A 12,899-nucleotide genomic window follows, 5' to 3' on the forward strand; every position below is an offset into this window, starting at 1 on the left:
GACTTGGAACACAAGACCAAACCTTCCAGAATGGTGATCAATACTAAAGGAACCAGAGGTACTCTATACTCATTCATCCGAGAAGTTAGTCAGGTAATCACCAGGTAGGTAATTACTCCGTCCAGAGGACAGAATTCAAGCCGCAAGTTTACAAGCCGTGAGGTAATCAATGTGTTCAAAACGGCCACTCTTTGGGTACCATATTTCGGGAACAAGGGACGCGAGTAAACGATTCAAGAATATGCAGGAGTATGGGAGATTCTCGCACTGTTAGTGCGAATACCCATTCGTGATTTCCCGCTGACTTCCGCTGGGTGAAAGGAGAACTTCTGCGTTTTTCAGGTCCTTTCAGTCAGCACGTAAATCTAACATCAGCAACACCTGCTGACGGTTGCCGGGCTATGTGTCATTCGCCAGTGGTTACGGAGTACTCCGTACGTCTATCTAATAAACTATATCTGACATCTTTATATTTCAGATCAGGTCAGATCATGGGGGTACACAGTACATGCGGAGTACGGAGTAGGTCAACCTCCGTAGTTAAGAATTCATCGTTTGACAAGACTGAGTCCAAGTCGGCTGACGCATCACGACTCATAAAACGGTCGTCCTGAGCTTAGGACCCGTGGCAGATATATAGAATACTTACGGAATATACAATGGAATTCCATTGATTATCGAAGATCATTTTCCTAGTTTCAGTTGTAATTGAGCTGGCGTGCTTCCGTTGGGGGATTGTGGAATATATATAACTTAATGAGTACGGAGTTTATATAACTACCTGCCTATATCCTACACTGTACTCAACCATCAACGGCTTACCAAGTTCATGTTTGAATAGTTCGCATGTGCCGCTGAGCTGATGTAATTATCAAACACTTAAATTAAATAAGCAGTTTGTGGAATGGAAGGAACTTGCTACATAACTGAATAAATTTACAAGTTCAGAACGCATGAGAGGAGCAAAGAGATATTATGACTTCGTGATGCTAGGATACATGTGCTCCTGCTGAGAAAGAGCCTTGGATAGGTACTGTTATGGGGGATATAATCATATTCCTTGAACAATAACAGACCAATATAACTGATAATTTACCACAGGTTGACTTCAAATGAATGCCCCGTTCTATAGTGCTGATTTGGCACATATGAGACGGCGAAGGCCATCAACGGAGGGATTATTGAGCCCTCGCAGACGCTTACTCGGGCCCTATCGTTCGCATCCGCTGATAGGGCTGTTTCGGGTCATGAGAAACCCAGGGGAAAAAACAGCTTTTAAAAATTTCTCAATCGGTTTACTACTAGAAACCTCGGACGATATCAAAGGCGGAAACTGCACTGCTGTTAGGGCAAGTTTCTACTTGCAGGAGGCTGTGGAGTTTATCGCAACTGTATCCCAAGCACGCAAGCTGAGGCACTCGTATCTGATCACAAGAAGAACGAGGTGAAAATCTTCGTCAGATAACTAGTTGACTGGGCGAACAATCTCCATCAAGTCGAGCATCAAGACGACCGCCTGAAGAGACAATGTTGCCAGGGGTACTGTTGAAATGAGCCAGTTACGAGCTGGTACGTAATGGTGAAATACGTATTGTGACGTGTGTAGCACGGCCAGAGGAGACCCCGTATTATTCTTTAGGTTGTACCGGTACTTCTGGGGGAGACCTCCTTATTTATACAGATGTCCCTAACGGATACCAACCCAAGACTCCGTACCCTGAATTACCGTTCCCGTGTAATTTTCAGCATTTACATTCTAACAGGTACACAAGTGTACTCATTGTAATTACGAGTGTATGTATGTGAGACTAGAGTGCCCATTCAGTACGAAGACCCTCACACTTGATTAACATTATGTCCTGGACGTTCTCTTGGTCAGGTCAGCCAGGGTTTCGAAGGAACCCGAGTGATATCTGGACGGTGTACTCAGCCAACGTATTATTTGTTCATGGAAATAAATCACAATCTGTGGAAATAAATTATTACAGGCGTATTACGGTATTCGGGATTTTCGGCGGATTGTCCTCTACAGCATGCCGTAGACTATCCTTGCCATTCCTGTATGATTCGGACTTGGTACTTTACATGACGGAGAGCGGGGCGCCGAAAACGGCTCCCATTGCACCGCGCCCTCGCCTCGTCTGACCGCCTGCCGCGAACGGTGCGGTCTCCCGTACACTTGTCCCGTTTTGGATTTGCCATCGCTCTGCCTGGCCGGCCGCGCATATAAAGCGCAGGTGCGTCTCCCAAAGGCCGGACTGTTTCTTCTTCTTTTTTTTACCCTCTCGTCCCTCCCTTTCTTGCCTCGGCTCCTGGCCATCCCCCCCTGGCTCATCTCGTATTTTGGCGTCGCAATGAGGCAATCGTGCAATCGCGCCGCGCCGCCCCCTCTTTCCTTGTCCCTTCCCGGCCGGCGGACGTCTCATCAAATCAATATCCCATGACTCCCCATGCCCCCCAATGACTCCTGTTTTTCCCATGCACGAAACAATGCGCTGCGTTGGTCATTCTCTCATTTCTCCGTGCGTCCCCTACGAGAGGACATCCATATGGGGGGCTCTCAGCCGGCTGGCTCTCCTTCGACAAACATTTTTCATTCCAGCCGTTCTTTACTGCCTATTGCCGCAGTATCCCCGCCGCGCCGCTGCCCTTCTGCATTACTCATCGGCGGCCCCAGGCTAGAAGGGTCCATCATTCGTCAAGCGGCGGTGAATGAGCGAATGCACAGTCACCGGCATAGGGCCCACATGCGCGCACAACCACACGATTACGCACGCTGCATTCCACGTTATGCTCCGCATCGCAACGACTTGGAAAATGATGAGTCATATCATTCAAAAAAATCCCGCAGGTGGCCCCGTCTCCGCTTCACCGGGGCCGGGAAAGCAGGAAAGGGGGAGGAGATAAAAAGAGGGAGTGGTGGTATATGCGCAGGGCACAAATTCTGCACGAGGGCGTCAAAGCCACTCCGACCTAAGCGAATATGGCTAGATGAGGTGGCAGCCTCTCCGAGTGAGCCAGGGGGTGAAAATATGGGCAAGTAGGAAGATGTGGCTTGGATACTCTCGTAACCTGCCGGCCATCTCACAGCCGCTCGGACAAAAGGGGCCACTTCCGAGTTGCGACTTTCAGTTGGTTTCCCGTCAGCCGCTCCGCCTTGTTCCTGACTTTGCCACAATACGATTATTGTGCGATGACTACCAACCATACCACCAACCGTGCTCCGTCTGGCTCGCATTCTGCTCGTCAGGCTCGATCGAGAAAGAGCTCTATGCGGTTGGGCCAACTTGGTGTGCGGCGCCGCCTGCCCCGTTTCCGGTTTGCTTACTGCACTCAGCGGACGCCGGATGCCGATATCCCGATCCACCCAGCCTGACCGGTGTGGGATGTGCGCCTCATGTTCCAGGTTTCGCGCGACTCGGTTTGAGTTCGATGGCCAATCGCGAAAATGCCGCACGCACCTTGCCCATCTGTTGCTACCTTCTGCTATTCCGGCCGAGAAAGAGATCCGGCCAGATCCGTCGCCTTTTGCCTCCAATTTGGTTGTCTGATGCCGCGGCAGCCATTGAAATAGCCGGGGCCCTTCCGACCTTTGTTGGGGAGATTTGCTGCTTCGAGTGCATATGAGTTTTTTGCCCATCATTCGCTTGCACATCCAGCGTGACGATGTGCGTTGGCCGCCGCGGCATCCTTTTCTTGCCAATCCTCCGCGTACGATCATAGTTACGAGAATGAATGCTGAGCATCCGATACAGTCGCAGCTCGCTCAGGAGATTTCCCGTCCTCCTAGTCGAGGGAGTGTTTCTGCCGGAGATCTGGTTCCCGTCGGTCTGCCCATCGATCCGGCCATCATCGCAGATAGCGCCGTTCCCGAAGGTATGACTACCCTCAACCGACACACCTTTCCTTTTCCCTTTCCACCCGGTTCCCCTACCGGTGCGGGAGACGACGAGCGCTTCCACCCTTCCGATTTTGCTTTTGGGTCTCCTTTCGGTGCATCACTGATCCGCTGGCAGACTCCAGTGCCGAAATTCAGCGGGCTCAGCAAGCCGAAATGCCGGATGAGTGTCCCGCGACACAACTTCTCATTGACACCCAGCAGCAGCAGCAGCAGCAGCAGCAGGAGCAACATCCTCCTCCTTTCCCTCCTCCTCTACCTCCTTCTCAATCCCTTCGGCATTATTTCTTGGATGCTCCGCCTTCGGAACGATTCGCCTTCCTTTCGCTGCTCTTCGACAGCGCGCGCCGCCGCTTCATAACCACTCCGTATGCCGATGACAACGCTTACTCGGTCGATTTGGGAAAGTATCTGACCAAGCGTCCTCGGAGCCCTCGGAGCTGCTCAGAGCAGCGACAGCAGCGTAGCTCCCTTCACAAACGTCTTCTCGAGGCTCCCCTTTCAGACCAGGTCGGCTTCCTCATATGGCTGTTTGACGAGGCACTACACCGCCAATTGCCCCCATCTCCAGATCCTTCTGCGAATGCACACGGCGCGCGGTCGGCAGCGGATCATACTGCAAGCCGTCGTCGCCGCCGCCCTCCACGGAAGCACAGAAGGCGGGCAAAGCGTAATCTGGAGGGCAATGAGGAAGAATGGGCTCCCGATGAAATTGACTTCCTGGTGGAGTTGATGGTGGAAGCCAGGCTTCCTGTGGGCGAAGCTACAGAGGAATTTTTGCAACGATATTCTCATCGGAGTGAGCGTAACGTTAAATCTTTTATTTACAGTTGGTTGATTGGCCCGGACGGTCGGGCACGTCGGCCATGTTGGTGTGGGTGATGGCCGTTATTGTCGTGTCCCGTCTCCCTCTAGACGGTACGGGGAGTGCGGGACAGGTACAGGTGCTTCTGCATCCTTCGATGATACCGATATCGGTCAGTATGTATGCCGTACGTGTATGTTAATGTTGGGATAGGATAGGAACTACCGGTTCTCTCTAGGAATGCATGCGCTTCAGATACGCGAGACACGTTGAGTCTTCCGGAGGACAGGTACCCTCCTTTCGACAGGACCACCGCAGTAGAAATGAATACCGCTATGGCGCGGGATTTCCCGGCATATTAATTATTATGCTGATGAAAAATTTCCTGGCTGCGTTGATACTGTCCTGACGAAGGATGAAATCTCGTCCTTCGATATCCGTGGTCACGGGAGTTTCCAGTTTCATCCCGGGCTCACCGTCCGGAAGGTTGGGGATCACTATCAGCACGTCATGTGTGGCGGAGATGTTGCCCGAGAATGCCGTATTGTTATACATATCGACGTGCTTTGTTGCGCATTTCTGACCGCAGACATTCTCCTGTTTTTTGGAACCCCAGAACGACGCGTCTCGAAATCTACAATGACGCAGATCAACCATAAAATCTGAACAATGCCAATTCGACGCAGAGAATGCACTTAAGAATCTCCAGGTTCCCGAACGCCTGGTAGTCTACTCGTCCAGCCGCGTTGGAATACAGACGGTTGGCGATTTGCGGGGCCTTCTGCTTGGCTAGTAGTAAAGACAGCGTTCAGATCTAGGTTTTCAATCTTCTCTTTATTCCCAGTATCCAGGGTTCAAGGCATATCCTTCCTCTGTTGGGGTGACTCAGACATCGCGGTGTTGGGATTAGATTTCTGCTGCATGGCATTATACAGAACAAGCTATCCTCTCCGTTGCAGTGTTTTCTGCCTTGTATATATACTTGTTTTGCAGAGAACTAGCCCTGCATTGTGCCTATCCGGCACGGAACTACACTCGTCACCGAAGGAACTCTCTACCCCTTGGATCCTCACGGCGGAGACTCTTCTTCTCTCTCAACTCCTCACAATCTGAACGGCGTTTTTCCCGAGTGCGATTCCTTCGCTTCGGAGGGTCCGCGATTATGGCCTGATCAAAGTCGACCACCATTACCCGACGCTGGTTAGGTTCCCACAACAAATTCGAAGGACGAATATCGTTGTGTATAACGCCAAACGAATCCAGCGCTCGCAGCGCTTCCCTCTGCTCTGCTGAGAGAACCTTGTCGGACCACTTCTTTTCCTCGAGCCGCTCTCCGGCCCACGACATGAGCATCATCTGGGTTACGCGAGCCAGACTGACGAGTGGATACGGCTGCTCCAGCGTAATGGTGCCCAGGTACACAGGCACCCTTTTTCCTTGGAGCGGTGCAAGCCGAGCGTACACACGAGACTCATGTGTCAGCAACCGTTCGTGCACCGACTGCACACCTTTGGCGGCAAACGTGTAGCCATGATCGGTTAAGGTGATCTTGAAAAGCACGCCGGTGGCTCCGTACAGGCCCTGTCGATCCATGCAGATGCACCCCTCATCAAGATTGCGTGCAAGCTGCTCCTGGGTGAGCCGGCTGAGATCTTCTTGAGTCAGCAGATGCCCCGTCCTCTTCTCCCCTTGGCAATGTCGCATGAAATTCGGACAACTAGGATCCAGAGGCCACCCGCGGACAAGCCCCAGAAGGCATGCCTGCGTGCAATATTCCAATTCTTCCTCAGGCGCACTCCGCTTGCGCGGCGACCGCCGCCGTTGGCCACCTCCCGACGACGAATTCGGTGCGCCCGATTGTGGGCGAAACGACGGCGGAACATTGTCTGCATCAGTGGGATCATCTGGTTCACCACTGTCATTGTCACTATCGTGTCTTCCCAATCGGCCCGGCTCGTCGGAGATAACATGATTCGGTGGCAAAGAAGGCCATTTACAGAGCTTTCGCTCTGCGTCAATGATCCACTGCGCAGTCATCTTCTCCGACCGTAGACCCAGCATAGCCAACGTTGCCAGCTGAACAATCGGTGACCGTCGCGCCTCGAAGTTGCCTTCAAGAATGACTGGCGTGTAATGGAAGAAAAGCGTCCCGACATCCGACTCCGTAATCCTCAAAAAGATTAAGGAGTGCCCGGGTGAAACATACCCATAGAGGAGACCACTTCTGATCATATAATCATAGGCCTGACAGAGAACTTTTGCCATGACCTCCTCGTACTTCTCTGCGCTGACCCACTTCCATTGTTTGCGCGTGAGGACCCGCAAAAATAGGTCCTCCGACGGCGAGTTGAGTACTTGGGCAATCGTTCCCGGAGGCAGTCTATGCGCAGCCTTATATTCTCCGACAAATATCGGCCCACCCCTTCCGTCCTCCGATACGCGCATTCCCCAACGATCGGGGACGCCTCGGCCGTTTCTGCTGTTGGATGACGACCATTCCGTCGCGGACGCAGCTTGGTCCCCAGCACTGCCGTGGCTATCCATATGGCTCAAGCTGTTTCCGCTGCTTTGGAAACGAACCCGGTTCGAATCTCCGATTTCTCGCAGGTACTCATTGATCACACGTTGAGCTGGGCTTTCAATAGCGGCTTCCACGTAAGATCGCACATCTTGCTCGTTCCAAACCTCAAGTTCCTTTAGTTTGTTGCCATCCTCGATAATCGAGACCTCGGGAGAGAAAAGCTGTCTGTCGGACAACACTTTCATCAACGAGCCACATATCTGATCACAGAGGTGCTCAAAATCGTTCCAATATTCAAGTCTCGGTGGATACAATTTGCCGTCAACCTTAGTAAGTGTTGTGGATGTCCCTTTCGAGTCCCCTTCGACATTCAGGTTGGGAATGACGTAAATTTGACCGAGCTCCAGATAACGAGCCAAAGTTGTCGCCGTTAGACTTGCTTTGTATCTGTCGGCTCGCTCTTTTTCCGCCACCAGGGCTGCTTCCACTTCCTCTCTCTTTTTCTTCTCCTCTTCTAACTGCTGCTTCAACCGAAAGATTTCATCCGGGTCCATGATCCAGGCCACGATATTTTATCGTACTCATTGCCGATCTGGTGCCTCAGTGTTGATATCTAATCAGAAAGAATGATACGACGTAACGGACTTTTGGGGCGGTGAAGGAATATGAGTACTTATATGATTGAAAGACGCATCTTTAATACACTGGAGGGCCGTGCGGCTCGAGCCCATTATCTCGGATCAATTGTCGTTTGTATTTGTTGGATTTATCCAAATTCCTTGAACTCCTCGCTTCTTGCTGCATTAGCTGTGTGACTGATCAGGCGGGGAAGGAAGGGGAACAGAAAAAGCTGAGGATGGGGTCGATCGGGAGTTGTTCATTAGCTATTAAACAGCTTTAGCCGAAGAAAAGTGTTGTTAGAGCTTAAGACTTGAACAGGTTACTTCTCACTACGTAATAACCGAGATTGGAAGTCAAATTCACTGGAGCACAAAATGAACTCACTGTAGAATACTTGTTCGAAAGAACAAGTGTTACGAGCATGTAAATGACCGTAAGATGGAGTAAAATAACGCAGTGAATACAGCACAGTAATATGAACGTGATGAGAAATGAGTTTTTGTAGTATGTCTTGTGTACTCGCTAGGTACAGCCAGGGTACCCCCTTTTTATGTGCGGGTTCTTAGCTAAGCGAGGACTCTCCCAAACCATATAGGACTTAGTAACAACCACTTTGGTAATAACCGGTAATTTTACCCCTTCGAGCGTATTGACCCGTGTCTTATCTAACAATACTACTCTGTAGAGCATTTTCCTTTTTTGGGATCAGTTGTTTCGCGACAACAATTGCTGCAAAACAGCTCCCTCTTGTTACCGTTTCAACTGTCCCAGCCCAGGTTCCCACGCTAGACTCTTCCCGAGTCGTACGTGTGCGCCGCTTTACGGATACTCCTGGTAGGCTAGACGGTGACATGAAAACTGTCATTCTTCCTCTCAGAGTATCATAGCTGTGAAACTGACCGCCTTTCCCGCACATGAAATGCCAGACACTTGAATCCACAACAACTTGAACTCTCCAGGATCTATAGGTTAGGCTTCCTTGCACGGTTCCAGGTTTCCAGCATATGGAAGAACTTGCAAGAAATGTCGTCTAAGGATCCATGAAGGACTGGCACTTGAGATGAACTCATGCTTCATGAAAATTAGCTTGTCTTCGGAATAAAACACTACAGTGGAAAATTACCTTCAGAAGTTCTTGCACGCTAGCGCTGGTAGTTGCCCTGCTAAATTGGACTGCAACTGACTTGTCTCCTCGAGGTTTTGGCGCGGTGGCGCCGAGGTCTTTCTGCGATACGCCCAACCGCCTCGATGTCGAAACGTTCGTCTTTTCTGTGTCCTTTGCTGCGCATGCTGTCTCCTATGTTTGCACTTTCCTCGCTACCTGGTAGCCATGGTGTAGTAAGATACATCACTTCGTCCTTCAATTTTCCGGACGACGACCATAGACAACATAACTGCGAGTGTTATTTGTGGTTCAATTTTCCATATGTGTCGTTTACGGCTCCAGGGATACTCACAACGGAGTGACAAACAGCAAAAGTTAAAAAAGAATGTATAAGACAGTATACTCCGTTAGGAAAGGGGATGTAACCTAGACGGAGCCTGCAAATTCACGTCTTGCCAGAATTCTGACGGTCATGAAAGTTTCAACCTTGACAGATCGGCATGGCTATTCTCTTTCTCATCCCAGAAGGTGATTCTGACGATTGCAGGCTCCGGAATGTGCCCTTTCAATCGCAACCGTCCTGACATATGGCCATTTGCGAGGAGCGGTCGGTGCTAGTTTACAGTGGCTGCATAGTTTGGTTCGCAGGATCGCCTGTGGCTCCTCTGTGATTAATCTTGCAGAATGATCCCCCGGCTCCAAAGCGCCCAGTGCTAAAGGTGCAGTAAGCGCCGTCCAGCGCTTCCAGCTTCAGCTGGGTTGGCAAAACACATGATTCCCCAGCAGGAGATAAAACAACTTCATTTCATCATACACCCTTTACGATCACTACTATCTGGGAGACGGAAACACTATGGCCAACGCCAACAGCCAAAGTCTCCTGGACTATCTGATGGTGGCCCCTCCTGGCCTCCCCACGGAACGGACGACCCGAGCTCGTAACACAACCAATGCCAGCTATGACTATACGGATATCAACACGGTCGACGAATGGCGTGATTTCACTTACCCGGAGATCGTGCAACGTTGGGGTTCCCTCCTCCAGCAAGTGCAAATCGCGAGTGAGCCAATGCCGACCTCTCCTCCACAGCCGATCAACGCTGAGTCCGCGTTTTATGCCCGTTTTAACACGTATATTCAAAGTCGATTACGCCGTGCGTTGAGAGCTGGTTTCCAACATCTTGCACCTCAACTTCCCACTCTTAAACTTACTCCCATCTCGGTCGATGTGGGTGAGGCAGCTCAAGTTATCAACCAATTCCGCCCTGACATCGCCCTTTACGAAGCTGGCACTCCACCAGGCACCTCCCCGAATCGCTGCCCAGGGGACCTAAAGGTGTCGTGGAATGGGAATCCGACTGGAGAACTTCAGAGGAGCCGTTTCACACCGAATATTTACAGGTTTTGTCACAAGTCAACTTCTACATGAAACAGCACACCGCACGTTACGGCTTCATCTTAACTGACGCCGAATTAGTTCCCATCAAGAGGCTCGACGCAAATGGCAACCTGTTAGTCGCACGGGCCATACCATGGGGAGCAGCAGGCCCTGGTCGTTTGACGATACTTCTGGGGCTCTGGTATCTTGGGATGTTGGCAGCGGCGGATGACGACTGGAGGCTTCTGTAGGGAACGGTAGGAACTGTGCTCCGTGTAGGATGCTAGAATGCTGAAATAATTGATTGCGGGAATTACAAATTTCTTCTCTTTCGCTTTCCTCCCCTTGTAGATCATGTTCCCCTGGGCAGACTAGCTATCTCCTCAGTAAAATTCTGTGTTTGGTGGACGTCCTTGTTTCTGATCATTTGCCTGTGAACTCTGTCAGCGCAAGGCAAGCAAGTAATTGAGATCATCCGAGGTACTAACAAGGCATTCGCCGACACCCTTAACGCGCGCAACTTCAATATCAAGCCATCGACGACTTTGTTCCCCGATGTAAGAAGAGTCAGGGTAAGTGATCGCAACGTCGAAGTCGATCCACAATACCCTCTCCGGGTTTCCAGGGACAATCCGAATGTTTTTCGGATAAGGGTCGCGATGCTCAATCAAGGCTGCTGAATGTATCTGTTTAATACCAGCAATTGCCTTGTTCATTCGCTCCTCAGTGTACGTGACGCAGTCCATTGAGAATGAGTCGGCCAGGTACTCAATCAGAATGGCACTGGGTAGGCCAGCGTCATGTTTGAAGGCGCTCAAGTGGGGCTCAAGATCTGTTGGGTTCAAGAACGTATAGCCATAAAATTGTGGTACATAGCCCTTGTCGCACAGACCGGATTGCTTGAGACGGCAGTAGGCCCGGATTTCGCAGCGGGCGCGATTCAAGTCGCGAAACCCGTTATCGGAATACCCAGGATCTCCATTGTTGTGAAACTGAACCGATCAGAAGTTGAACAAGTGATGGTCAGGGCTGAAGGACCAACGTACCACCTTCAGGACACGCGGTTTGTCACTGTACTTTACATGGAAGACCGATGACGCCTTTGAGCGATTCAGCTCTTTGATGAATGTAATCTTCGCTGGGTCGATCTCAATCCTCAGTTTCTGATCGAATCCTCGCTCCTTCTCGTAAATGGTACCCTCGGGCCCACGCGGCACACCGCTGTGATGGCACATGAGTGAGCGTGAGGCGGACCAAAACTTCAGGTAAAAGCGAATTGGGACGCACAAAGATGATGAATAAACGTCACCATTCGGTTGGTTTGGCCAAGAGCTTCGAGAGGGTTTGGTCGAAGATGCTTCGAACGGTGATGCGAGCAGCGGGAGCAAGAATGCACCGTTGACGACGACGGAGGACTTTCAGCTGACTTCGGCCGAGCTTCGCGCAAAGGCTCCCAAGTTGGATCGGTTACAAAGGGTTGACATTCTTAGGAATTTGCGACTTGCCCCCTTCAGCCATCACGACCTATTAAGTGTCCTGAAACCGAGAACGGGTTCGAGAGCCTTACGAGAATCTGACAGTCTCACGTGATTGTTTACGGGAACCGACGAGTCGTTTGCTGACTACAAAAGGCTGACAAGGCTAGATAAACCAGTCTTGCCAGCCACTCCGCAAATCGTGGAGCCCCGCAGCCAGGAGGCACAGGATTGAGCATGTGTCTTCAGCAAGCCATCGGGCTCCGTACACAGCAGACAAAATTAAAGTCACGTGAGAGCAACGCTCTGCCAATGCCTAATGTCACGTGACATCATTACCATCCTAAATTGCGGCCAATCGCCTGATAACAGTTGAAGTATCCGTGATGCTTTGCCTTAGTTCTGACTTTCTCTCAACTTTCACCACAACCCTGACACAATGTCCCCCGACGACTTTTTTGACACATTGCTCGAGCATAAGTCCATTCTCGATGTTAATCCATATCTTGTGTCAAGTGACCACGACGGAATATGGAATGCATACTGCCTTTTGCACAGCATTGAGCAGGATTCATTAAAACTAACAGCTAGATACACCAACGCAAAAGCGCGGAGGGTCATCAAAACAGTCTATGACATTTCGAAAACTTTGTTTGTTCTTGTCTCTGCGTCATTTTCTATGAAAAGTCTCGCCTCCGTTAGCAAAGATGAAATTCTCCCACGCATCGGCCAGTGGTGGGAGCAGCATCGGCCGTCGGAGCTCTTTCTAACGCATGCCATCACCATATTACGCACGTTAGAAGAGCGAAAAATTGGCGGGGAATTAATGCGTCGTAAGAGGCCTTTTCCTACTCGTACTCCTCACATTGATACTAATCATGATGAAGGGGCCAGGAGAACCCGGACATTTCGAAGACCCAGGAACCCCCGATTCGCTGAGGTCAGGAACAGACGCATTAACTGGGTCTATGGTGCCCGTGTGCCATCGTGTGCACAGACAGCACCCGAGATCAATTCAGCCTATGATGCCTGTGCGTCGTCGTCTGCGCAGACCCCCTTCGGCATTAACTGGGTCTATGATGCCTGTGCGTCGTCA

The 12,899-nt window shown here is 50.8% G+C and overlaps 7 protein-coding genes across 7 annotated transcripts in view; 3 read left to right on the top strand and 4 right to left on the bottom strand.

The window, feature by feature from the left end:
- Positions 1-3,731: 3,731 nt before the first annotated feature.
- Positions 3,732-4,780, top strand: VTN49DRAFT_2551 (uncharacterized protein; the record flags this gene model as incomplete). The annotated part of the gene is made up of 2 exons (XM_069410289.1): positions 3,732-3,876; positions 4,017-4,780. 2 exons carry the CDS (start codon positions 3,732-3,734, stop codon positions 4,778-4,780), a joined length of 909 nt encoding a protein of 302 aa, XP_069269109.1.
- Positions 4,781-4,809: 29 nt separating this feature from the next.
- On the bottom strand, positions 4,810-5,360 carry VTN49DRAFT_2552 (uncharacterized protein; the record flags this gene model as incomplete). The annotated part of the gene is made up of 2 exons (XM_069410290.1): positions 4,810-5,036; positions 5,105-5,360. The coding sequence occupies 2 exons, from the start codon at positions 5,358-5,360 to the stop codon at positions 4,810-4,812; spliced, it is 483 nt and encodes a 160-aa protein (XP_069269110.1).
- Positions 5,361-5,741: 381 nt separating this feature from the next.
- VTN49DRAFT_2553 (uncharacterized protein) lies at positions 5,742-7,778 on the bottom strand (the record flags this gene model as incomplete). The annotated part of the gene is made up of 1 exon (XM_069410291.1): positions 5,742-7,778. One exon carries the CDS (start codon positions 7,776-7,778, stop codon positions 5,742-5,744), a length of 2,037 nt encoding a protein of 678 aa, XP_069269111.1.
- A 1,036-nt stretch (positions 7,779-8,814) lies between these two features.
- Positions 8,815-9,134, bottom strand: VTN49DRAFT_2554 (uncharacterized protein; the record flags this gene model as incomplete). The annotated part of the gene is made up of 3 exons (XM_069410292.1): positions 8,815-8,916; positions 8,969-9,018; positions 9,080-9,134. 3 exons carry the CDS (start codon positions 9,132-9,134, stop codon positions 8,815-8,817), a joined length of 207 nt encoding a protein of 68 aa, XP_069269112.1.
- A 669-nt stretch (positions 9,135-9,803) lies between these two features.
- VTN49DRAFT_2555 (uncharacterized protein) lies at positions 9,804-10,379 on the top strand (the record flags this gene model as incomplete). Its single annotated transcript, XM_069410293.1, has 1 exon — positions 9,804-10,379. The coding sequence occupies one exon, from the start codon at positions 9,804-9,806 to the stop codon at positions 10,377-10,379; it is 576 nt and encodes a 191-aa protein (XP_069269113.1).
- A 332-nt stretch (positions 10,380-10,711) lies between these two features.
- On the bottom strand, positions 10,712-11,563 carry VTN49DRAFT_2556 (uncharacterized protein; the record flags this gene model as incomplete). The annotated part of the gene is made up of 3 exons (XM_069410294.1): positions 10,712-10,759; positions 10,817-11,320; positions 11,375-11,563. The coding sequence occupies 3 exons, from the start codon at positions 11,561-11,563 to the stop codon at positions 10,712-10,714; spliced, it is 741 nt and encodes a 246-aa protein (XP_069269114.1).
- A 679-nt stretch (positions 11,564-12,242) lies between these two features.
- VTN49DRAFT_2557 (uncharacterized protein) overlaps positions 12,243-12,899 on the top strand; it is a gene marked incomplete at both ends in the record, with an annotated part of 2,141 nt that continues 1,484 nt past the window's right edge. Inside the window, 2 exons of the mRNA XM_069410295.1 lie at positions 12,243-12,636; positions 12,691-12,888. Of these exons, the coding sequence (XP_069269115.1) occupies positions 12,243-12,636; positions 12,691-12,888 (592 nt within the window). The remainder of the gene's footprint in view (positions 12,637-12,690; positions 12,889-12,899) is intronic.

Source organism: Thermomyces lanuginosus (assembly GCF_041956635.1).
Source record: "Thermomyces lanuginosus strain ATCC 200065 unplaced genomic scaffold VTN49scaffold_27, whole genome shotgun sequence".
Lineage (NCBI taxonomy): Eukaryota > Fungi > Ascomycota > Eurotiomycetes > Eurotiales > Trichocomaceae > Thermomyces > Thermomyces lanuginosus.